General features: G+C 49.7%; 1 protein-coding gene across 1 annotated transcript; it reads left to right on the top strand.

Annotated features, from left to right (window-relative positions):
• The first annotated feature begins 595 nt into the window (after nucleotides 1-595).
• NUDT3 (nudix hydrolase 3) lies at nucleotides 596-20,613 on the top strand. The gene is made up of 5 exons (XM_063177897.1): nucleotides 596-841; nucleotides 11,323-11,433; nucleotides 18,660-18,704; nucleotides 19,295-19,379; nucleotides 20,036-20,613. Exons 1-5 carry the CDS (start codon nucleotides 743-745, stop codon nucleotides 20,203-20,205), a joined length of 510 nt encoding a protein of 169 aa, XP_063033967.1. The 5' UTR covers nucleotides 596-742; the 3' UTR covers nucleotides 20,206-20,613.
• Nucleotides 20,614-23,618: the final 3,005 nt, after the last annotated feature.

Raw genomic sequence — 23,618 nt, 5'->3', positions numbered from 1 at the left:
AATGGACACCCAGCCGGGTGTCACTGGAGAGGGAATGGACATCGACCCGCAGTGTCAGGGCGGGGGGATGAACACACACACCCGGGATGTCACCGGGGAACGGACGCGGCCCTTCGGTGTCACCGGGGGTGGCACTGGCGCGGTGCCTGCGGCGCCCCCGCGCGGCGGAGGGCGGGCGCTGCGCTCCCCGCGGAGCCGCTGTCACCGCGGGGCCACGTGCGCGCGGCCGGCCCGGCCCCTGCGCCGTTCGCGTACGGCCGAGCGCCCGCCGCCGCCGCTCTGCGCCGCCCGCCCTATTCCCGAACGCGGCGTGCGCCACTGGCGCAGAGCGCGCGAGCCGGGGCGGGGGCGTGGCGGCGCCGCCGGCGAGGGGGGAGCGATTCTGGAAGCCGCGCTGCGCACTTGACGTAGCGGGCGCGCCGCGAGGCCGCAGGGGCAGCGCCGCCTCCCCGCCCGGCGGCGCTACGCCGTTTGCGTAGCGAGCCCCAAGATGGCGGCGCGGTCGTCGTCGGCGGTGGCCGGAGCGCGGGCGGTGGCGGCGGCGCGGCCGGGAGCGAGGGCAGGGGTGAGGCGGGCGAAGGGAGGCAGCGCGTAGCGAGACCCACGAAGCGAGACGCAGAAAGAGACTGTCGCGCGCAGGAGGTCCCTCCGCGCCACCCCGTCCTTCGCCGCCCGGTGGGTCCCGCCCGCCCCCGCCCTCCGGGCCGCGCGTCCTCCGGCCCCGCCGCCCCCGGAGCGGAGGATGATGAAGCTCAAGTCCAACCAGACGCGCACCTACGACGGGGACGGCTACAAGAAGCGGGCGGCCTGCCTGTGCTTCCGCAGCGAGAGCGAGGAGGAGGTGAGGGGCGAGGCCGGGCCCGGGACCCCCGAGCGACCGGGGTGGGGGGACTCGGTGCCGGCGCGGTTTTATTTTTAACAGGCGTCGTTCAGCGCCGCTGGGAGAGTTGGTGCTTCCCACTGGGCTCCTGCTCTCCGCCGGAGCCGGGGAGATGCCCGGTGGGCGGCGGGACTGGCTGAGGGGAGCGCGGGAGGGGGTCTGGCAGTGTTGGGGACCCACCGCGCTGGCAGAACTTCAGTCCAGCACATCACATGAGATGGGAGAGGAAACCTGACCTTGGATTTATAAAAAGAAACTGGGATAAAAGGGGACTGATGGAGTGCCAGAAGTTGCTGTCCAGAGAGTTTGGGAGGAAGTGGGAATTAAAGGTGGATTGGTTGGTTTGAGAGCGGCCGCGTTGCTAAGGGGCTGCACTGTCCGGGAAGTTACAGTGAGAAACTTCGCTCCGATGTGCGATTTTACACCGCTCTTTGTTGACACCTCCCGAAGGTGGGCTCGGGGTGCTCAGGGCAGCCAGGCTGCAGGTCTGCCTTCTGTGCTGCTGCTGGAGTCAGGCGTACACACTCCACTGCATTTGCTGTGCCCGGGTGGCTGTGCTAAAGTCTTTGTTCTCCTGATTATCATATTTGTAGCTACAGGAAATCGGAAGGGAATGCAGACAGTTCACTGGAGGAAAGGCAATTAGCATACATCCAGTTATTATTTAACGTGAAGGAGACTGCACAAGCCCTTTGTAGCTGTGCTGGCGTGATGAGGAGTGTCAGCGTTTCAGCAGAAATGGTCTGAAATGACAGCAGTGTGGCTGGTGCAGCGTTCAGTGTAACTGATCCTTCCCACGGACTTCCAAGAAATGTATGGACTGACCGTGAAGAAGACCATCATTGTTTTGTGTGGTGATGCTGGGGATGCTCAGCATGGGTGGGTGAAGGCTCTGAAGTGCCCTGATGAATCGTCCACAATTAGTGGGACACTTTGCAGGCTGTTCTCCAGCGGTAGAGGCTTGGCCATGTGTGACCGCAGGGTGGTTTAGGGTAGAAAAGTACTTTTAACAGGTGCCTGAGGCAATCAGCATGTGACTGGTTGTGAGTTTTATTTTAACACACCTCAGGCTGCAGTGTTGCACAGTGATCCAGCTGATCCCTCCAGCCCGTGACAGAGCCCTCATGGTGCTGGGACACCGAGGTGTGCTCATGACAGGGCTCAGAGCCCCCCCTGTGCTGGGGACACCGAGGTGTGCTCATGACAGGGCTCAGAGCCCTCATGGTGCTGGGACACCGAGGTGTGCTCATGACAGGGCTCAGAGCCCTCCCTGTGCTGGGGACACCGGGTTGTGTGGCAGTGTCACAGTGCTGACCCAGGAGGTCCAAGGAGGAAAGTGAACTCGTTCCCGAGGCACGCTGGCGTGGGATGGATGCCTCCAGCAGGCTCAGCTGTCAGGTTGGTGTAAGGCTGAGATTTAAAACCACTTTTGTGTCACTTGTGTCTCTGCTGTGGTCTCCACCTACAGTGGATTGAATTTAAATCCTTCAGGCTCTGGTTTCCAGGTGAGAGCTGGAGTAGATCGATCTGTGTGCTGCAGGCGAGGAGCGAGGCAGGGAAGGACGGGTCTGATCTCAGAGCCTTTGAGGGGCTGTGTGTGGCACCTGAGAGCTGAACCCTGGGCTGAGGCTGCATCCTCTGTTCCCACCTGTTAGAGCCCTGCTGCAGGAGCTGCCCAGGAACAGGGCTTGGCACAAATCCATCTGGGAAAGTTCTTAGCCAGTCCCATGGAATTAACCCACTGGGATGGACTCTGTGCCCAGATCCTGCACTTGGCCCTGGCCAAAAGGCATTGCAGTTAAACTTGAGTCAATGAGTGAAATCAGCAAGCAGGGCACATTATTAATTTTCCTTTCTAATTATTTCTTGGGTTCATTCTCATTTGTTGGCTTTTAAATAAACTTTGAGAGAAGCTGACCAGGGTCCACTCACTACTACTTGATAGCAAGGAAGATGTTACCTGTACAGATTTAAGCACAAAATATAAAATGGCTGTGAAATATTTCTTGGTTTGCTCTTGGACAATAATACTTTTTAATGTTACTGATGTATTTTATTATTGATTGCTTCTATTTAAGTGGAAATTGAGATCTCTTTAAAAGGTCTCTCCAGGGAGGGGAGAAAGAGCCAGAGCCAAAGTATGTACATTAAAGAGCTATTAAAAGCTTAGTGTTTGAAAAGAAGAGAGAAGAAAAGAAGCATGTTTTGATAAATAAATTAAACTTTCTGTATTCAAGTTGGATTTTTCCTCGGACTGGCTGTTTCTCATTACTGTTCCTTTTAAGTGCTTAAGAAATAGTAGAACTTTGGTCTTGCCTTTCTTCTTCATTTCCTGCTATGAATTCAAAAATCTCATTTTTTTCCTGTTTTTAACCCCTCATTAATTCTTGAATTAAAAAAGTTTGTCAGTGGACAAGAAGAAATAAGAGAATTCTGTTTGCTCTTACAGAGGAGGCTGCTTTCTTCTGTTTAGGTGTTTCCCCCTGACTCTTCAGTTCACTGATACATTTTTCATTGAAATCTTTGCAATCCCTGGAGATTGATAAAACACCATGTCCTTGGTTTGGTGTTATATTTGCAAATAAAGAGGCTTAACAGAAAAATACTTTGTTCTTTTTTAGTTTTTAAGTGATTTATTTTTTCCTTATGCTGCTGGAGGTCGTACATTGTCTCTGCATTGCATTTGGAGGCCGCTGCTTTTGGGCATGAAAAAAGCTCTGGAACGGTTTTGGAAGACCAAGCATTGGCTGAAAAGAAGCCTTTGTTACATATTCCTTTAAAAAGCAGCACAGGGAGAATTGATTTCAACGCGAATCTCGAATGGAGAAAAAAATTTACATTTTTTTGGGCATTGTGGAAAGCCCCCAAATTGTGTGTGGTTTCCCAAACCACCATCCACATCCTCGGGCAGCAGGGAGAGCTGGGGCAGCATCAGGATTAATTCAGAGAGTGGGAACTGACTTCAAAGGACCTTCCAGCGGCCAGACACGAGGACTTTGCTATTCCCATCTTTTCACATGGACTGAACTCCTGGAATATTTGCAGAACTGTGGAAGGAGAGCGCAGAGGGAGAGCTCCAAAATCCTCTGGTACCTCTGGGGTCGCTTCATTGCTTGGGGCATCCCTGCCCCTCAGCATCACCACCAGGGTGTTGTTTTTACATAACACACATGTTTTATGTGTGGACCAGCTGTTCCATGAGGAGAAATCTCAGAAAATGGCCCTGATGCCCCAGCAGCTGGAGCCCTGCTCGGGTGGTGTTTGACAGGATAAAGAGGCACCGCTGGGCCCTGGGTCTGTGCTGGGATAGCAGCAGGTTTCAACATGCCCACATTGTGTCTGTGAAAGGACAAGCTGCTCGTTAACCACGGGCGTTTTTAAAGACTTTATTTTTTTTTTTTTTTGAGAAAACGCCTCGGTTAGAATCTTTTCTGAGCGGTGAATGAGGCCTGAATGGGGCTGGGAGAAGAGAGGCTTCACCCAGGGCCGGTGCCCTGGCACGGGCTGAGCCTCGCTGGTCACGGTGGTCACGGGGAGAGCTGCCCAGGGTGGCCCTGGGAAAGCCATTGGAATGCAAACGAACCTTTTTTCTTCTCCTTCTTTCTGGCCTCTCCTCTCCCGGTTTTCCTCTCCAGCTGCGATGTAACACAGCAGAGCTGGGATTGGAACCCCCGAGTGTGGTTGGGGATCACGAGGTGCTCCTGGGCCGTCCCCTGTGCCTCGGCTCCAGTGTAAACCAGCAGCAGCTAAGCCACCCCGGTGTAAGTGAGCCCAGCATCATATGATCATCCTGCTTTCCGTGGAACAGGCTCAGAATCCCTGTTCTGGTGGCTGGGCTGGGCTGGGTGCTCCCATCTGCTGAATAAAAGGGTTGTGGTTGGACCCAAGTGAAGTTCTCCTGGTCCGTTGCTAACCTGTTACCACATCTCCAGGGGGATAAGGGCCAGCTTGGAAGTGGATCTCTTTCTTGCCTTTCTCCTGTCCCTCTCAGCCCTGTAGATTGTGTACAAGCTGTAGGTTGTGTTCTCCGAGAGCAGGAGCATGGATAAACCTCTGCAAAACCTGGCTTTCATCTTCAAAAGTGTTTTGCCTTCCCACAAAAGCAGCTGTCACTAAACAGTTTTACAAGCAATTCCATGGTCTCTTGTAAGTTTCCAGACAACAAATGAATGAAAATTGTTAAATTTTCACTTCATTTGCTGGAAGCTCAGCGAGCTGTTGTGAAACTGAAGAACTGAGTCAGTTTTGTTCTGCTGCAGCTCAGGGAAAAGTGATGACTATGGAAAGAGGGTGTGCTCCACCCTGGCTCTGTGGAGAAGGACCCAGCAGTGGTGGCTGTGTCTGTTCTCTGCAGAAGACTGCTTTGGAATCTCTTCCACCTCAGATCCATTTAGTCCTTGACCAGGAGCTGCTTTTCCTGTCTTTTCCTCCTCACCCTGTGTGTTCTGTACCCCCTCTTTTTTAAATACCCCACACCCAGCTGCCTGACTCGGTTCATCTCAGCACCCTTCAGATAAACTCCTGCAGTGTGGAGACAGGTTACCAGCATTTGGGGGTGCTCCCAGCAGGGACTGCTGCCAGGGAACCTTATCTTTCCATGGATGGTCTCTCACAATCTGGAAAAACAACTCTTTCCCTTCTTATTAAAAAAAAAAAAAAACAGAAAACAACCATGTGCGTGGACTTTTATGTTCTTTTAAAATAAGGAGGGTTCTCATGGTTTGCTTGGATAGAGAAAAATTAGCAAACTGAGTTCTACCTTAGAAATAGCAAACATCCATGTGGGAGTGCTGTAGGTGACATCCAGTGGTTGGGAAACAGGGCCTCTGTTACTTTAAACACTTGTTCTTTTTCAACCCAGCTGAAGGACTCACTGCACAGACCAAAGATCTCTCAAATTTTGTGTGTGTTTGTGTGTCCCTGCCACTGCTGACTCTTTGTTCTCAGCAATTTCTCATTAACCTGTGAAATTCAGAGGGGTACAATTACCTGCTGGGTGGATTTTTGTCAGATGTTTCAGGGGTTACTTCTCCTCCTGCAGGTGACATATATTGATGCTGTGTGTAGGATTAACTCCTTATATTTGAGCAGCTTCCCAAGAGTTTGTGCATGCTGTATATCCTGACTAGGGTGGTTAATCAGAGCAGTGTGCAGCTGCTGACAGCTCTGTAAAAACCCCAAATACCTCCTCATTGCTTTTTCTCCTCCTTTACTCAAAAAGGCACTTTACAAGCCAGCCTTTCTCCTGGAAAGGTGCGCCTGGACAAGTTGTGTAAGCCCTGAGTGGTCACCAAACTGGTTTTGACAGGCAGAAATAGGTTCTGGGGTTTGGGGTCTCTCTCTGGGAGTGCCCCTTATCAGCCCTCTGAAAGCAGCGGCTGCTGCTGCAGGCGGTTCAGCTGCTCCTCAAGCATGGGAAGGCATGTTGCAGATAATTTCTGTGGTTATCTAAACCATAATTTCGCTGGAGGGGGAGGACTTGGGATTGTGTTCCTCCCTGCTAGGAGCAGGCAGTGGCTCTGAAGCAGCAGGAGCGCTGCAGTAGCAGTAACAGGACCTGTGGAGCTCTGGAGCCAGAGCAGCAGCACGGTGATTTATTATTGTTATTCTAACCAGCAGCCTAAAAACCAACAGAATCTGCTGTATTTTTTCCTCTCTGGTTATAAGACTGTAGGTGCGATCCAAGCACTTGAAATGACTTGAACTCTTTCCAGTTCACCTCTTGCTCCCCTTCCAAAACTTGTGCTTTACTTTTGTCAAGTTCTCTAGTACGGATCCCTTCCCTTCTGCGCCGTCCTGTCGTGAATTTCCCACCTCCAGCTCCTGGATCCCCCGTTATCAGTTAAACCCCATTATCCCACGGAGCCTGGTGCAGGTGCATGTGCAAAAATAACACTTGTCTAAGGAAACGTATCCTGTCGAGGAGCTGGAATGCTCCTGGCAGGACAGGCTGTTATGGGCAGGGAGGGATTTCTGGTGAGAGTGTGTGTTGTGGTCCCAGCTGCTGACCCTGGCAGGTGCAGCGCGGGCTGCAGCCCTGCTGACCCACGGCTGGATTCACTCCGACCATGTGCGAGCTCCAGAACGTGCCTGGAATAGCAAGAGGGTGGGAGAAGCCCTCCCGTGAGCCCTGGCGTGCACCCTGGGGCAAGCTGCCCTTGCAGTTTGGCAAAACACGTGATTTGTTGGGGAGTCATCGAGGCTGTGCTGCTGCCAGGGAAATGAGATTCATTTTGCACAGCTTTGGTGACAGCAGTGTCCCTCTCCTCCCCCTACTCCTCCAGTTCTCACCCCTTGCTGATCATAGAGCCTTAAGGTGATTTGGTGTGGTCAGATGAACGTCCCACTTTTGTCAGGTAGAAAAGCATTGCAGCACTGATATTTGGGAATCGGGAGAATTTTGTTAATTTTGAATGAAGCATCCAAGGTGTTTGTTATGCTGGACACAGCAGCAGCTCTGGGATCTGCCTGGCCATGGGGCACATGGCAGCACAGCTCAGCTCCTGAGAACACGCTGCTTTTAAACTGAAACTTTGAGACAAAGGCAGATTGAGCAGCAGAAGCCTTGCAGTCAGCCATCTTCTCCTCCCAGCTCCTGCAGCCTCTGCGGCAGCAGAGTTTCCTTGCAGGCTGAGCTCTGGTGAATGATGCTGGAGTGGGAAATGAGGTGCAGCGCCGGGAGGTTTGTGCTTCAGTCGCTGTGCAAACCATGTGATTTATAGCTTAATGTTGATACAAAGCACGACAGTATTGATGGGAAAGCATGTCAATACTGAGGGAAAGCCTGAAAATATTGAGGGGAAGCTTGTAAGGCAGTGTCAGGAGCCAGCAGCTATGGATCAGCTCCTGGCAGCAGGAGGCTGCTGGGCCAGACCCTGGATTTAACATCTTGCCTGCTGTTCCCTGTGCTGGCTGCCAGCTCGCCTGGCACAGGTGGGTAGCACTGGCTTTTCCTGGAAGTCTGGAAGGTTCTCAGCTCATTTTCTACCCATGCTGTGGCCCAGCTCCTCACAGGGCTGTGGCCCTTTCTGTCTGCTCGAGTGCTGCTGTGGAGCCTCTTTCGAGGAATCGTGTTCTTGTTTTATTTATGGGTGGTGGATGTTGTTTAAATCCACCATAGCATGGAAGAACCTGGGAATCTCTGCTCCTCTGATCCACACATGGGGAGTTAATTCTCTGCCTGGCCCTGGTTGCCCAGTTCTTGCTTTGCAGAGCCCCATTATTCCTGTGAAAAGAAGGCAGGAAAACCCCTCCATGTGGATACAGTGGTTTGTGTCAGTTATTTTAAAGTGTTGTGTATGGGGGATGCCCATATTCATCCCAGGGACAAACTCTTTACCCCTTTTCCCATGGAGCTCCTTATTCCATGTGGCTGTTTGGGCAGCCTTAGATGTCTTGGTGTGTTTCCTGTCTCCTCCAGGCAGGGTTAGTACTGCTCAGGTTTGTTTGGGTTTGTTTGTTGTGTGCAGCTTTGAAGGTTCTTGCCTTGAGGCTCTGCTTCGAGCCCCTGCTGCACACTTCAAACTTGGCTTATTTTTCTAAACTTTCTCTTTTGTGGGGGATTGTGTGGGAGAGTTTCAGCAGGGCCACCTCCTGCCTTGCCAGAGAGGCTTGTGTTGCTCATTTCCCTGCTTTGAAATGACATAATTGTCTTTGAAATCCTGGAAAACACAACTTGGCCATGTGACATGTGTATTACCTGCAAATGCTTTTCCAAAAAGTCTGCAGGACGTGGCTCCAAAATCCGACTCCAAAATTCCTGGCAGGCCAAGAGTCTCAGTAGCCATTTTAAACACAGTTGCCTGGCAAGGATTAAATGGAAATATCTGACCTTCCTACGTGTTCTAGCCTGATTTAAAAACATAACTAAATTTTGGTTTATTTTTTGATGGCTGTTTAGATTAAATTAAGTACTTTATTAAAATAAAAGTTATTTATGTAATAAAGAAGTTAATGAGCTAAAAAGCCAGCTGTACCCTGGGCTGATCTACTGGAAGGTGGTAGGGAATGAGATGGGCTTCAAGATCCCTTCCAACCCAAAATTTTGGGATTTGGATGATGACAACTTTTTTCCTGTATCCCTCTGAATGCATTGCATGTATCTGGATCCAGGGCTGGTGTTGGAAGTGTGGGTTTTTTCCAACACAGCAATGTCTCCCCCTCCTTTGGAACTCAGCCCCTTTGTCTTGGGAGAGCTCATTGGTAGCAATATCCTGTTTGAAGTTGTTTTAAAAGAATGACCTTGTAGGGCTTGTTTCCTGCACTCTCTTGATGGGATTTCCTTTTTATTAAACAGGAAATAGTCTGATTACATAAAAGTGTGAGAATGACAGGTTTTTCCTTCCCACCAAGGGTTGTTCATGTTAATTCTATTCAGAAAATGCTCAACTGCCAGAGCAGCTGAAGTTAATTTACTTTGCCTCAAACCATTGTTTGCACCCAGAAGTTCCTCCTGGTGTGTTGCTGAGGCATTGTCTCAGCCTGAGCAGGTTTCCTGGAGCAGTCTGTGTCCAGGGTTCTGTAGCAGATCCTTGTTCTCACGCCTGGAAGGTGGCAGGAGTTCAGGGCTGTGAGATGTGCTCTGCTGAGTTTCAAAGATCTGGTTCTTTGGAGGATTTTTTAATATTTTTTCTGGGTTTTTGTCCCCTTGAGCTGGAGCTCTGAATTGCAATGGGAAGTGGCAGAGCTGGAGCTCCCTTACCTGGCAGCAAAGGTGCACTTGAAATGGCTGTTCCTGCTCTTTAGCTTTGTCCTCAGAATCACCAACTGGCCTGGAGTGAGGAATTGGAGTCCAAGCTCTTTTGGATGATGAGTGGGGATGGAGCAGAAGTCAAGTGCTGTGCTAGGAGGAGGCACAGTGGCAAAGTGAGGTGGCTGGGGAGCCTGGCAGGGCCTGGCTGCTCTCCCAAGCGCTCTGAGGATGAATGAAGCTTACATTCCCTATTTAGGCATGGCTTTCTGGTGGAGTTTTACATGGACTGGATGCCTGGAGGAAAGGAATTCTGCCTTCCTCTTGGAGAGGGCCAAACACTTGGGATGTCACTGCAAAGCAAACCCTGTTCTGTCACAGCCTGGCCAGAGGATGGGGCAGGCACCATCCCACTTGGAACTGTGGAACTGAGGTGGCTCGTGCACCTTCATTTGTTTCCAGTATGAGTTTGGTCAGAGAATTTTCAAGACAAACCAGCTGAAAAATCCTGGAAATCTTGTGCTTGTTTTTGTTTTGGCAATTTGAGTTCTGTAGGTAGATTCCTTTGGGTAATTAGTGCAAATCTTTTCATATCCTACTGGCAAGTCACTGTTTCCCCAGTAAAGCCTGGGATTTCAGTGTCTCCACAGTATAACTCCCAAATGTCTGACACTGTTACAGCTGGCCTGGAACCTAATTGGACTGGTATGTTGGAAAGTTTCTGGAGCAAGTCGCTTTGGCTCTGAGCTTTGTGCCCGTGAAATGATGAAGTACAACAGGATGACTCTAATGAACGAGCTTTGTTTAGAGAGCTGGACAACAGTATCAGTGTTGTTTTAAGTTTCCAGCTCTGCTCATGGGTGTATTGCAAGTAGATTTAATAAGCACAGCGTCTCGCTGTTCTTTGGGACAGTCTGTAGTCAGCTGAGAGTGTTAGAGCTTGTCTGGCTGGGAGGTGGCAAATCAGAACCTGAACTTCCACAGAGCAGAATTACCCTGGAATAAAAAATACTGTTTCAAGAAAACCTGCCCCAAAGCATGTGTATGGTAAATCCCTCCTGGGAAGAGGGTTGAGCCATTTTTCTCATTCACAGAAGTCTGTCCTTCCTGCAGCCCTTTCCTAGGGGGGTTTATGTTTAATAGGTTTAATATAGGCTTTTATTTTGCTTTTACCTCATTAAACAACCTCCTCTAAACCAAAAGTAGCCAAGTGCTGGCTCCAGAGCTGAATCCTCAGTGCCTACTGCAAAAGAGGTGACAAACAGTGGGGCTGAGAATCTGTGCTCAGACAATTGCACATAAATAGTGCAGTGGGAGTTCCTGGACGTGTATTGTTAGTGACAGAACTGCAGGGACAGGCAAGGCCAAAGGCACCAGGAGAGTTAAATCAAGGTACTTCTGCAAAGGATGGGGGTGCTGAGCAGCATCTGTGCATTTGTGTTGTTACCTGGGGTGTATCCCGAGCTGTGGGACTGTGCAGTGCACTCACACTGTGGGTGATGCTGGTCCCAGTGCCAATGAGTGTTTTGGTGTGCAGGGACAGTTTCTCCTGCAGTGAATCAGAGCAGGGAGAGGCATGGCTGGGGTAACACAGAGTGTGGGAGGGCCTCGGTGTCAGTGCTGCTGGAATTTCCATGGCTGAGAGAGAAGCGAGCAACGGCAAGGCCCTGCCTTGGGTGGGTCGTGTCTGGGGGTGAGTGAGGCACAAAGACAATCTCTGCGGGTGCCCCATCAGCTGTCTCTCTCCCCACAGGTGCTGCTGGTGAGCAGTAGTCGCCATCCAGACCGATGGATTGTCCCCGGGGGTGGCATGGAGCCCGAGGAGGAGCCCGGCGTGGCCGCCGTGCGCGAGGTCTGTGAGGAGGTGAGTGCCATCACCCTGCCCTGTCAGCCCGGCTTCTCTGGGCTTGTGTTCATCACTCTTCCTTCTCCTCGAGGTGGAGAGGCAGACAGGGTCACTGGTGATATCCCCATCCCACGTGGGAGGAAAGCAGAGTCCTAAATAAGAGAACATGGGAATGTAATTAAACCTCTCAGTTGGAATGAGCTTGTCCTTGCCTGATAGCTTTAACTGAAAATAAAGTTCAGCTCTAGTCACTTCAGTGTATATATAGTCTCTGCTTCATTTTCTCTGTGAGAGAGCTTCAAAATTCAGCTGTGCCTTTGTGGACCTGTCTAGTACTTGGCTACAAGGTAGAAATAAACCCCTAGGAGCCACTAAAAGCAATCAAAATAGGGACCTAGGTATGTTTTTGGTTTAGAATACACAGTGATGTTTATGTGAATAAGTGAAATTGGCCATAAATTACCAGCAGCAGTTCCTATAGTATACATGGGTTGGTTCGTTTCTTTTCTCTTTTTTGCTTGAAGCTTTTTCAGGAAGGAGATCAAACAGCAGATCAAACACAGATCAATGGGCTGTAGGTAGAAGGCACATTTTTCTCTTAAAGCTGCTGGAAGAACAATTTTTTTCTTCTTAAGAAGTGTAAAGGCAGTAAATAGCACTTGACTGCAGTGTATGTAAAACATGTCTTTAGAATTTACTTCTGAATATTAAGCAACTGGGGAGATGCTTAGGTTCAGAAATGACTGCATGATTATAGATGGAAGGGCCAAGTAGGTTCACAGTTACATAAGGCAGGATTAAAAATGCTTTTGAGAGGGTTATAAATCTTTGGGCTCTGTGCAGAACAGAAAGCAAGAGCTAATTGATGGGACTTGGGAAGAAGCTTCTCCTGTAGCTGCTTTTTTGAATTGTCTGGTCTGTGCAGGTTTTTTCCTGAATTATTTGGAAGTACGTGCTGCTGTCTAACACAACTCTGAATATTCAGACTGTTGGACTAACCAAATGTGGCAGATCTCAAGCTGCGTGTTTCTCTTTGGACGTTTTAATAATCTAGCAGTTTATCAGAAAGAGATTATACAGTCAAAGTTTATTTTTTTAAGTCTCTTTACCTCCCTCTAATACTGGGAATTACTGCTTGCAAATTTAATTCCAGCTTGTAACCCAGCTCCTGCTTTTCCAGTAACTCGGCAACCTTTCAACAGCTTTACAAGCCAAAGCGAGTGTAACCAGAACAATAGAAATATTTTTAGCTGCAGACTCCTGCTTTTCAGCCCAAGCATTATTAATAATGAGGCGATTGGGTAGAGAAGTGCAGGGTTCATTCAGGAGGTGCAGGGCTTTGCCTCTCAGCCCTTAAAATAACCGTGCAGGGGCACTCCCCGCGCGGGCAGCGGCGCCCCGGGAGAGCCGCGCTCCTTCCATGACAGCGCGGCTGGAAGGGAGCCCTGGCACGGCTGCGGCCGCGCAGGAACTGGTTTGGGCTGGCTGAGATAATCCCGCTCCTCGGCTGGTGTTCCCTGCTCACGTGGAGCCCTGCCCGCTGCCAGTGGAGCCCAAGCCCTGGCAGCCTGGCAGGGCTGAGCTCTGCCCAGCGAGGCACCTCTGCCCGGCTGCTCGCAGCATGGAACGGCAGCAGCTCGGAGCACCGGGAGCACCTGGGCACCCCTGGCTCACCTGGGCACCCCTGGCTCACCCCTGGCTCACTTGAGCACCCCTTGCTCACCTGGGCACCCCTGGCTCACCTGGGCACCCTTGGCTCACTCCTGGCTCACCTGGGCACCCCTGGCTCACCTGGGCACCCTTGGCTCACCCCTGGCTCACCTGGGCACCCCTGGCTCACCTGGGCACGCTTGGCTCACCCCTGGCTCACCTGGGCACCCCTGGCTCACCCCCAGCTCACCTGGGCACCCCCAGCCTTGGGTGCTGCAGGTGGAGGAGCTGGCACGGAGCTGTCTGACATGAGCACAGTGCCAGTGGTGCTGGCAGAGTTTTAGGGGTGTGATGCCTTCCCCCTTCGGGCTGTGCTCATGTGCTGCTGCTGAGGGGCTGCACACAGAATTATCCCCACATCCCCGGCCCCGAGCTGTTTGGGAAAGGCAGGAGCACCCACTTTCCCAGGTCATGCTGTCAGTTTGGCAGGAGGGGTTTCAGGAGGCTGCTGGGAGCCCTTGCTCTCCCTTCCATGTCAGTCCAGGTGTTCTGGGGTTGTTTGGAGCTGAGGCTGATTTCTGAGTAGCTTTGGGGTCCTTGCCTCTCTCCTGGGACAGCCATTCATGGGGACACAGGTTAGCTGAGCAGCTCCAGTTTGTTGCTCGAGGTGGGAGAGGTAAAATCCAGTTTCCCCCATGGCAGTGAGCAATGCTGCTCAAAGCTGTGGGAGAAATGTGTGGGGTTTCTTTCCCTGGGTTTGGTATGCCTTTTCCAATTTTTAGTAAGAGCCAGTTGGAAGAGCTGTAAGAATTTGTGACCCTTCCTGTTGCTTGTGGCTTTTGAGGATGACAATAGACTGTCTCTTCCCAATTCATTCTCTTTTGCATGGTGCGCTTTTTTATTCCCAAAACATGTTCCCCTAAACGAACATTTTAACTTCTGCATTCACTGTTTTAATTTTACTGTGTATGTGTTTGGGTTTATCCATGTTATTGCAGAAAGAATTACCATCTAAAGTTACCTAACTTTTCCCTCTTTCTGTTCCAAAAATGACATGTTGATTCTGAGTGAAGGCTGTGATCCCTCTGTCCCAGTTTGAGTTCAAGTCCTTGTCCTAGTTTGAGGTAGTCCTTATCTCTATTAGTCTGTACCAGCACAAGTATTAAAGCAGACAGGTACCCACACTTGTCATGCTCCGTGTTGTCTGCATGAAATTGGAAGTGACTGCAGTTGTTGGGCATTGTTTGTGCAGAGTGACAGCAGACACACAGCAGCTCTGGGTCACAGCAGCCTCTTCAGAAGAAGCCTCTAATTTCTGACAGGTTGCTGTAGTCAGTCTTACAGAGCTGGGGACTCCACGTGTGTTCTAAAGTTCACCTTGTGGAAGGTGTGTGCCCTTTGCAAACAGGTCGTGGTGCTCATGGAGTGTGTTCTTTGCTTAGGAATAAGAGGTTTTTATGGGTGTGAGCAACTGGTGAACATCATGGTTTAGAAATAGTTGCCTTAAACTTATTATAGAGTGACTTTGAAAAAAGCTCCACACTCATCTGTGACACTCAGCACCAGTTCCTTTTTCACTTAGAGCATTCTTCACATCCTGACCTTTAAATACTTAGTAAATGTCAAATTTTATACCACTGCAGGAGCGTTGGTTGTTCTTTTTTCATGGGAGTCAAAAGCCAGATAATCTGTGCTTGATCTGTGATCAAACAGGCAATTGGTGCCAATATCAAGAATAGTCCATCATGGCAGTACTTTGATCTGGTTGCTGGAACTTTTTTTCCCCCTCTTCTAAACATGCTTTATAGATAATCTTTCCTGTTTCATGTATTTTGTTAGTGATTTAGAACACAGATATTGATATCTTTCAGTGCTAAAATAGGAAGATTTTTTTTTTTTTAAGTGTACTCAGACTTCGCAAAAATGATAGCACTATCTGAAAGTTCCTCATTCTGATAGGGAATTTCATTTTTATTTCACAAGTGTAGAAGCAAATAAAGGTGCCATGCAGTACCAAATTAGATGAATGAGTCTGACCCTCTCTGAGACAGCAGAGTTTGCCCAGCTGGCCTGGAATCAGCATCCTCCAAACATGTCCACAGCCCTCCTGGGTGGGATTTGCACCTTCAGTAGTGCAGCTCTTAGAGCAAAGATTTGGGTGTTCCACCACAGTTCTCTTGCCCAGCAGTAATCTGTAGTAGATGCAGGCTTTGAGCCTAATAGAGCAAAGTAAAATAGCTGAAATTCCAACCCACATTTTCCTTAGCTCAGATGGAAGGAAATAAAAGCTGTCCCGAGGAACAGATGGTGTTGCTGCAGGCTGCTTTTTGCATCTGACCCCAACTTATTTTCAGCTTTGAAACCTGAACCTGCTGTTCTTGGATGGCTTCAGTAATTTTTCTTTATTAAAACAAGTTGTTCCATGAGCAGCAGAACTAGTAAAGCTTCATTTCCTCCAGGTTTTTGTTCCTTGTCCTGATCTCCAGCCCAGCCCTCTGGGTGCTCTGGGGGTTTGAAGTGTGTGCTGGGCAGGCAGCTGGCTCTGGCAGTGCCTGTGGCTGGTGTGCTCTTGCCAGAGCTGCCTTTTCCTCCTCCCCCGAACCCTGCATGCTGATTTGGATCAGCAGAGCTGGGGAAAAGCTCATTTTGCCAGCTCTGTGTGTCCTCTTGTACCTGAGGGTGCCTTTCCAGGGAATCCTGTCCTGTGATTGCCTTGCTTTGTTTCCACACCTTGCAGTTGGTGCTGGTGCTCTCCTACCCCTGCTGGTGGGTTCAGAACCATCCTCCTGGGATCCTCCATGCACCTGGAGGATTGCAGCACTTCCAGAGCTTAGAGGGGCACAAAATCAATTGTGCTGCCTCTGCCTCACTCACTGTCTGAGCCATTAATTTACTATCCAGGAGAAAATTCCTGAGTCATCTGCTGCAAATTAAGATTCAGACCCTGCTGCAGTCCTGGGTGAGCCTGGGACTGTGCTTTAACTCTTGAAGAAGATTTTCTTGTCCATGTGAAGGAGGAGATGGGGAGCCTGGCAGTTCCCTTGTTGGTTACCAAACTTGACTTGTCAGTGGTAGCAGCTATAAGTTATTTTTTAGGTGTCTTGGGCAGCTTCTATGTCAGAAATTTGTGTGAAACTGAATTCCACTTCCATGCTTGTTTGTGCCATTGTACAGAGACAACTCTCTGTTGGTGTGGGAATTTAGTGCTCCATCAAAAACAGGTACATGACAATCCTGTTGGTGTTGGGTGTCCTGTATGTTGTCTTTAAAATCCACTGGAAAACAGGCTGAGAGAGGCACTAGCCCCCAGGAGCAGTGGCTGATGTGTTTTGCAGCCTTTGGTAAGAATTTGCTTTATAAAATCAACCCAATGTTTTTTTTGAACCAAACCATTCTTTTATGCTGCCATTTACAACTGCACATGGGAAGTTTGTGTGTGAAGCAAAGCTTAGAGCTTTCTCCAGTTGTGTGATGATAATTCAACATGATTTTTCTACAAGACATGTTTGTCTTGGCATGGCTTTTTGTGCCTTTTTGGGCAAATAAGACCAGGCAGGGCGGAGCAGGAGGATCCTGGTTTGAAGACAGCATTATTTCCATCATCTCTCTTTACCAGCACAGAAGGAAGGGCTCCTCACCTCCCTCTGCTGCTTCCAGCACAGTTCTGGAGCTGGGATAAACTGCCTGGGAGGCTGCTTGAGCAGAATTCATCCTTCATCTCCAGCTTGGCCAGTTGTCTGGAGATAAATTTATTTCTAGTCAGACTTGAGAGTTCACTAAACCATCACAACAAAATCCCTGCCTTCTGATTCAGTGCCTACAGGTAGGGAGAGCAGAAATTCAACAACCTTTTCCAGAAACCAGTGAAACATTGCTTTAAGACAGTTATTTCCCAGAAATATTTGATTCTGCTTCACCTTTTAATGCGTGCATGTCCGTATGTTGTGAAGGTGGAAGCCTCCAGTTCCTCCCTGTGTTTCTGCTGCCTGTTGAACACAGCTGAGCTAAAAATAAACCCCAGTGCTGAAGGAGTTCCTTGAGGGAAATGCATTTGAAGCATTTGCATTCCAGATGCCTTGGGAGAGGGCTGAGGCCGGGTCAGCGGGGTTGGCAGAGGAGGTGGAATCCTCAAAGGTCAGCAGGCACCGACCTGCGTGGAATTGCTGCTCCTCCACGGGGCTGCTGCTCGCTCCAGAAATAGCCCCAGAGTCACAGGCACTGAGGCACCCCTGGGCCCAGCAGGATGTCACAAATGCTGGTGAGACAACAAAGCTTGTGTCCAAAAATGAAATGGGAGATTCAGTTGATTCACTTCCTAGAAAAGGGATTTCTGGATTTCTGTGACTGCTGGTAGTGAGGGAGCTCCACACCCTTTGCTCCTGGGGCAGTTCCACATCAGCAGCCTGGCAGCAGGGGTGAGGTGTTCTCTGGCTGGATTCTCTGGTACCTGTTCATGCACTAGGCTGGAACTTAACCAGGAAAATTGTCTCATTAAAGAAAATTTTTCCTTTCTGACAGCACGAGACCGTGCATCAGCTGGTCAGTAGGACAGAGAATTTGTCTTAGCATTAATGAGACTCAAACACTTTTTGCTTTTAAAAAAAGAAGCCTGGCATAATCATATCTCTGTATCTCATCTGCAAGAGGCACAATTTCCCTGGGCTGCTCATGGGATGTGTTCCAGCTGCTGGAAATGGAGCTGACTCTACCTCCCAGTTGTGGCTGGGTCATGTGCCAGGCTGTGTGGGTTGGTTCAGACCTGTTAAATCATGGAGCAAGATCTCATCTTGTCTGTAGCACTTGAGTTCCAACCATTTACAGTCATAAAACAGAGGGAATATAAAGCAAGGGCAGCAGAGTGGGCTGGGATTTTGCAGGGTGGGGAGGGAGCCAGCAGAGAGGTGCCAAAAGGGACACCAAATGTGATGGAGTGGTACATCCTCAGTAGTATTCAAACAGACAAAACTGTTGCTTAGATCTCTTGATTTGTGTCTCTGCTTGATTCAAGAGCTTTATTTCAGTGTGCATCTGCCCTTTGTGTCATATCCAAACCTCTGTAGCTCCTGCTGCCAGGGCCACATCACAGCATTTTGTGTTCATATTGGATTGTTTCAGATGTGTGCTGACAGCTCCCCTGAAATACCTGGGAGCTGTCACATCACTCTTGGGGTGTAAGTGAATGTCTTACACATACTTTATTTCCTTAAACTTTGATTTTGAAGGGGTAAAACTGCCAAACCCCAAAGCAAATGTTCTCCTTGCTCAGGCTGTAATAACCTTCAGAGGAGATTCTGGTCACGAGGACTGTATTGGTATGCAAGGAGTAACTCCTCAAATATTTCTTCTTCCCCCAGATTGAATTCAAAATTGTTTGAATGTAGGAAAACAAGAGAAAAAAAAACCCTGGGAATGCTTGGATGTTGAGCACTCAGGATACATTTCTGTTTTTAGCCTTGTGACTGTGTTGGTTTAAGAAAAGCAGAATTTTAGAACGTTTGCTTCCTGTCCTAAAGGAACTGGTCCTGCACAACAAGTAGGAAACACGTACTGAGCTGTTGTTAAAGCATGTTTCTTTTCTCTTTGAACTTCCCTAGGCTGGAGTGAAAGGGACGTTAGGAAGATTAGTGGGAATTTTTGAGGTAAGTTTCAGACACGGACACTGTGAAATTTTGTTGCAAAAAATCATCTTGGAGTAACAATGGCTCTGTAGGGTTGTGGAGTGAGCCTTGCTGGTAAATAAAAACACAGCTGCTCAGCAATTCTGATCTTTGCAGTGGGCAAAATCACTGGTGATAACTGGTGTGGCTGATTATTCTTGGTGCTGCTAAAGGCTGGGGAATGGGGTCCCCCCTTCATGTGTGGCACTCACCTGGCACAGTGGGCAGGTACCAGACACAGCTCTTGCTGTTCTTCTGGCACTGACTCCTTCAAACTCATGTGAAATAGGTCAAAACCTTCCCAGCTGAAGAACTAATTTGCAAGCACATCAGTCCACACACCACTGCTCCACAGATCAGGAGCTCCACTTTAGGTGTCCCTGTCAACACTGTCAGACCTCTCTGATTTAAAACGCAGCAGTTTTTAGTAGCTAAGAATGAGCTGTGCTGTGGGAGGAGCTGCACCCAAGGTGGGCAGTTTGCATCTTGCAGCAGCCCAGTGCCCTCCTGCCTGGACAGGTTTGCTGTTGCTGTTGGTTGGTGGTTACTCCTCTGTCCCCTTTGCCTTCCAGAACCGGGACAGGAAGCACAGGACTTATGTTTACGTACTCATCGTCACCGAAGTGTTGGAGGACTGGGAGGACTCTGTCAATATTGGTAAGCTTGGTGCATGCTGCAGTAACTGATGGAAGCAACCCACAGGTCAGCTCAGCATCCCTCTGGGACCTGGAGCCTGTGGGAGTGGCATTGGGAAAAGTTGCAGTGGTGTGTCCTTTGGTTGCTTGGGGAAAAAATTGAGGTGAAATTGATGATTTGTGGCCCAGGAGAAGCCAAGTGAGTGTCCAGCTGCCTCTGCAGCAATTTTGTGTTTAATTCTTGCACTGCACAGTGCCAAGCAAAGAACTGTCCTGTCTGAGACTAGAGGAAATACACGTGAGCAGTGTGGGTTAATCATTCCCTGTTACCTTTGAAACCCTTGTGTTTCAATTGGATTCCCAAGTGGAAATGAACCTGTTGTTGCCACAAGGTTTGTGACTGCACTGCAGCAAATGGAACGTGACTCCCCTCAGGCTCTTTGTGGAAGGAGTAAGAACTGAGAGCTGTCCACAGGAAATTTGCAAAGTGATGGAAATTGGGTTGTGTGTTGTGAATTGTCATAAAATGAGCATCTGGCTTGACTAGAAATTGCAGAAGTAGCAAAAAACACCTGTCCCTGGGGATGGGGAGCTGTCAGTGTGGGGTTGGAGGGGGAGGCCCTTGAAGTCAGAAAACATCATTCTGTTGCATCTACTGATTTCTCTCTTTGCCCCCAGGAAGGAAAAGGGAATGGTTTAAGATAGAGGATGCCATAAAAGTTCTGCAGTATCATAAACCAGTGCAGGCCTCGTACTTTGAGACCTTGAGGCAAGGCTGTCTGGCCAACAACGGCACCCCGGTGATGAGCACGCCGTACTCCGAGGGCTCCGTGTCCGACATCAGATGACTGACAAGATCCCTGCCAGAGCAATTCCCTAAAGCAGACTGAGACCTGGATTTCCCTCCCCTCCCCGTTCCCATGCCTCCTCCCTCACACCAGGCATGGGGCAGAGCAAGTGTTCAGAGTGCTGCGATTTAGTGCAAGGTGGGATGATTTTTTTTTTTTTGTTGTTGTTGTTGGCTTTTTTTGCTTTTTTTTTTTTTTTTTTTCTTTTTTTTGGATCTGTATTTTGTAAAATACATTTTGTGCATGAAGTGCCCCTTTCCCGGTACTCCGCTCCACGGCCTGGAGGCTGCCAGCCCCGCATCTGCCTTGTGCTCTGAAGTGTCCCAAGTGTCCCCTTCGTGTCACCCCAGCCAGAGCCACTTTTTTTTTTTTTTTTTTTTTTTTTTAATTAAAAGACTTCCAATGTGAGATCAGCTCTTCAAGTCTTAGTCTGTACTGTAAGGTGCTGCTCAGACCCGTGTGGGGACTACTCGCAGCACATCTGTATAAACTTTTTTTTTAGATGGAGGATCTAACATTTTAATTTGCGGGAGTTTTTTTTTTAATCCTGGTCTGCTTCTGAAAAGAAGAGTTCATAATTAATCCGTTTGCCTTTTGTTCTGTTTTTTAAAAACACACATTCTGTGACAGTGCTAGTGGCTGGGCCAGTTTACTCCCCAACCAGTATCTCCCGATTTAGTGCAGTGACACTTGAAGTTGAGGGCAGAGTTCGGATCAGCTGCAGACATCCCTGCAGACATCCCCGCCGCTTTTCCGGCAGCTTCCGCCGACGTTCCTGCATTTCCATCCGAGGGGAACCGCACGGAGCCGGTCTGGAGCCGCCGGCCAAAACCAAACAGCCTCAGCAGCGCTGCGACAGCGCCCGGTGGGATCGGGGCTGCGGGGGGGTCAGACGGACGGACAGACAGACAAACTGCAGCGAGGCTCAGCAGCGCTGCCCCTGCTCCCGCTGCGTCCCGCTCGCGTCTCTCTTGTCCACATGCCTTACGCCGTGCTGAACTGGACACTCGGGGTTTGTGCCGAGCGCCGGACCGCGCTCGCCGGGAAGAGAAATCGCGCGCGTGTCCCCGAAGAGAAATCCCGGGGGGAAAATTCAGGTGTTGAGTCTCTTGTCCTGTGGTTCTGCAGCACTTACGGTCGCACCGTGGAGCGTGCTTGAAGTGTGCCCTCCGTGAAAGGTACAGCTGCCTGCTGCGGGCGGCATTCCCGGGGCAGCGGCACAGCAGAGCTCCCCGTGCGCCGGCACACTTCACTTGGGGGTTTGTTGTTTTATTGCTGTAAGTTTCATGCTGTCTTGATTTGCCAACAGTGTTGTCTAGTTGGGAAATAAAATGGGAAGGGTTGGGGTTGGGGGGGGGTGGGTTGGGACAGGTACAAGTTTTGGGAGGGGCATTAATTAATCCCTGGCTTGGGACAAGAAGTGGTTGCTGAGTTCAGTAACTTCTCCTTTGTCAGAGCAGAGCCAAGATGTGAAATTAAATCTGCAGTACTTTTTTTTTTTTTCCTTTTTTTTTTTTTTTCCTGCTCTTTATTTAACAAAAAAATATTCTAATAAACACTCACTGTTCTGGAGTTTTCTCTCTTCCTGAGAAGCGCTTACAATATGAAAATCTGATAGAAATATCCATGGAGCCTGGGACAAGGGGGAATGGTATCCTTGCTGCTTTGGCAAGAAGCTGTTCATTTTAGATCCTTTTCTGTTCCTTTCCTTGTTCTCCCTGCTTTCATCGGTGTGGAGTAGCAAGGCCAAAAGCAGTGCCAGTGATCGCTGACATGGAAAACCACGCGTAAGGAACAGCCCATTATTCAAGGAGTAGCTCAAACCCAAGCGTCTGGAATTGAGCCCAAATTACACCAGTTCAGCTCACTTCAACTTAGAGACGAATGTACAATCCTTTCTCACTATGTGCTGGTCAGCCTGAACCAAACTCTCAAAAGGGCTTGAATATTCTATCTGGAAATGTCCAAGAAATTCCCAGAGTCGCTGTGCCCGTGCCCTGCGTGGCACCTGACACAGCCATCTACTGCCTTCAATGAGTCTTGGTCTCTACTGTACAGATTAGTATGTTGGAAATGCTTTGCAACAAAACAGCTGGTACTCCTGAAAGAGTAACTGCAGTTTTAATATCAGCAGCATGCACACTTTTGTTTTTAAACTAAAAAAATGTTTTTACAGGGCTGTTAAACTGACAATTTAGGGTAGAATATTGTTAATGACTTGCTAATGGCTTATTTGTTTGGGTCAGAAAAAATAAATTGTGCCAAGAAAGTGTTTTAATGTGGCATGGATTGATGCTGTTACCACGGAGTGGCTGATGTAACTGGAAATGGCTCCTGGGGCAGGAATAGCCTTGATGGAAGAGATGCAGATTTCAGTCCAGGCCTGAGCCCTGTGCACCACACAGTTCCCATCTTCCTCAGCATCTGAGGTTCTCTCTGGAGCTCGTCCAGCTGCACCCCCAGCAGCTGGAGTGGTTTTATCTATATTAATTGGTTTGGGATGAGCGTTGCCCTGTCTGTGAGAGGCCCAGGGGAGCTGTGGGAGGGTGGCTCTGGTTCTGCAGCCCAGTCAGTGCTGCTCAGGCTCTGCTGGGGCCGCTGAGTCCCGGGGGATGAGCCTGGGGCTCCCAGCTGTGCTGAAACTGGTGCTGTTCCGAGCTGGTTTCTTACCTCAGCTGGCCTGACCCTTATGTGAGGTGTCACTCTGTGTGTCAGCATCCCCTGGGAGCAGTTCTCAGCTGGCTCTCAGCCTGGCTGTGCTCTCTGGGCACTGCTGGGAGCTGGGTGTGACACAGGGTGTCCCCAGGAACCCAGCCAGGTGCAGCAGCTCTCTGGTCCCCCCTCCTGGCAGGTCCTGAGTGCTGGTTTGGGCTGTGAGCTGAGGAGGGGCTGCTCTTCATCACCCAGCTGATGGAAGGGGGCTGCACGTCAGGGTCCCTCACCCATGGGTGCTGGGCAGGCAGCACCCAAACCTGCTGCTGGGGGAAGGTGGGAGCTGGGTTTGGGGCTGCAAGGAGCAGCACTATCAGCATTGCCACCAGCTCTGTTCCTGTGTAGGTGGATGCTGTGAGCTCTGCCCTGCTCTCGTGTGGAGCACTGAGGCAGCTCGGTCAGCCTGAGCTGGAATGTGCCTTAAAGCAAACTCTGTAAAGGGAAAAATTGAAAAGGGGTTGGAATCTGCAAGTGTTGCTTTTTCCCTTGTGTGGCCACAAAGTATTCAGCGGTTAAAAATGTGGGTAGGGAATGTCAGGAATCCTCAGTTCCCAGATCCAGCAGAGGCTTCGGGCCTTTGCCTCAGCTTTTCCATGCAGAATCTGTGTTCAGCATTCCACAGCGAGCAGGGATCAGAATCCTGGAGGCTGCACAGGTCCAACGAGTGCCCCTCGTACCAGAGCTGTGCGTTTTCCTGCCTG

The sequence above is a fragment of the Melospiza melodia genome, chromosome 28 (assembly GCF_035770615.1).
Source record: "Melospiza melodia melodia isolate bMelMel2 chromosome 28, bMelMel2.pri, whole genome shotgun sequence".
NCBI classification, from domain to species: Eukaryota; Metazoa; Chordata; class Aves; order Passeriformes; family Passerellidae; genus Melospiza; species Melospiza melodia.
This window is presented reverse-complemented; position numbering and strand designations above follow the sequence as displayed.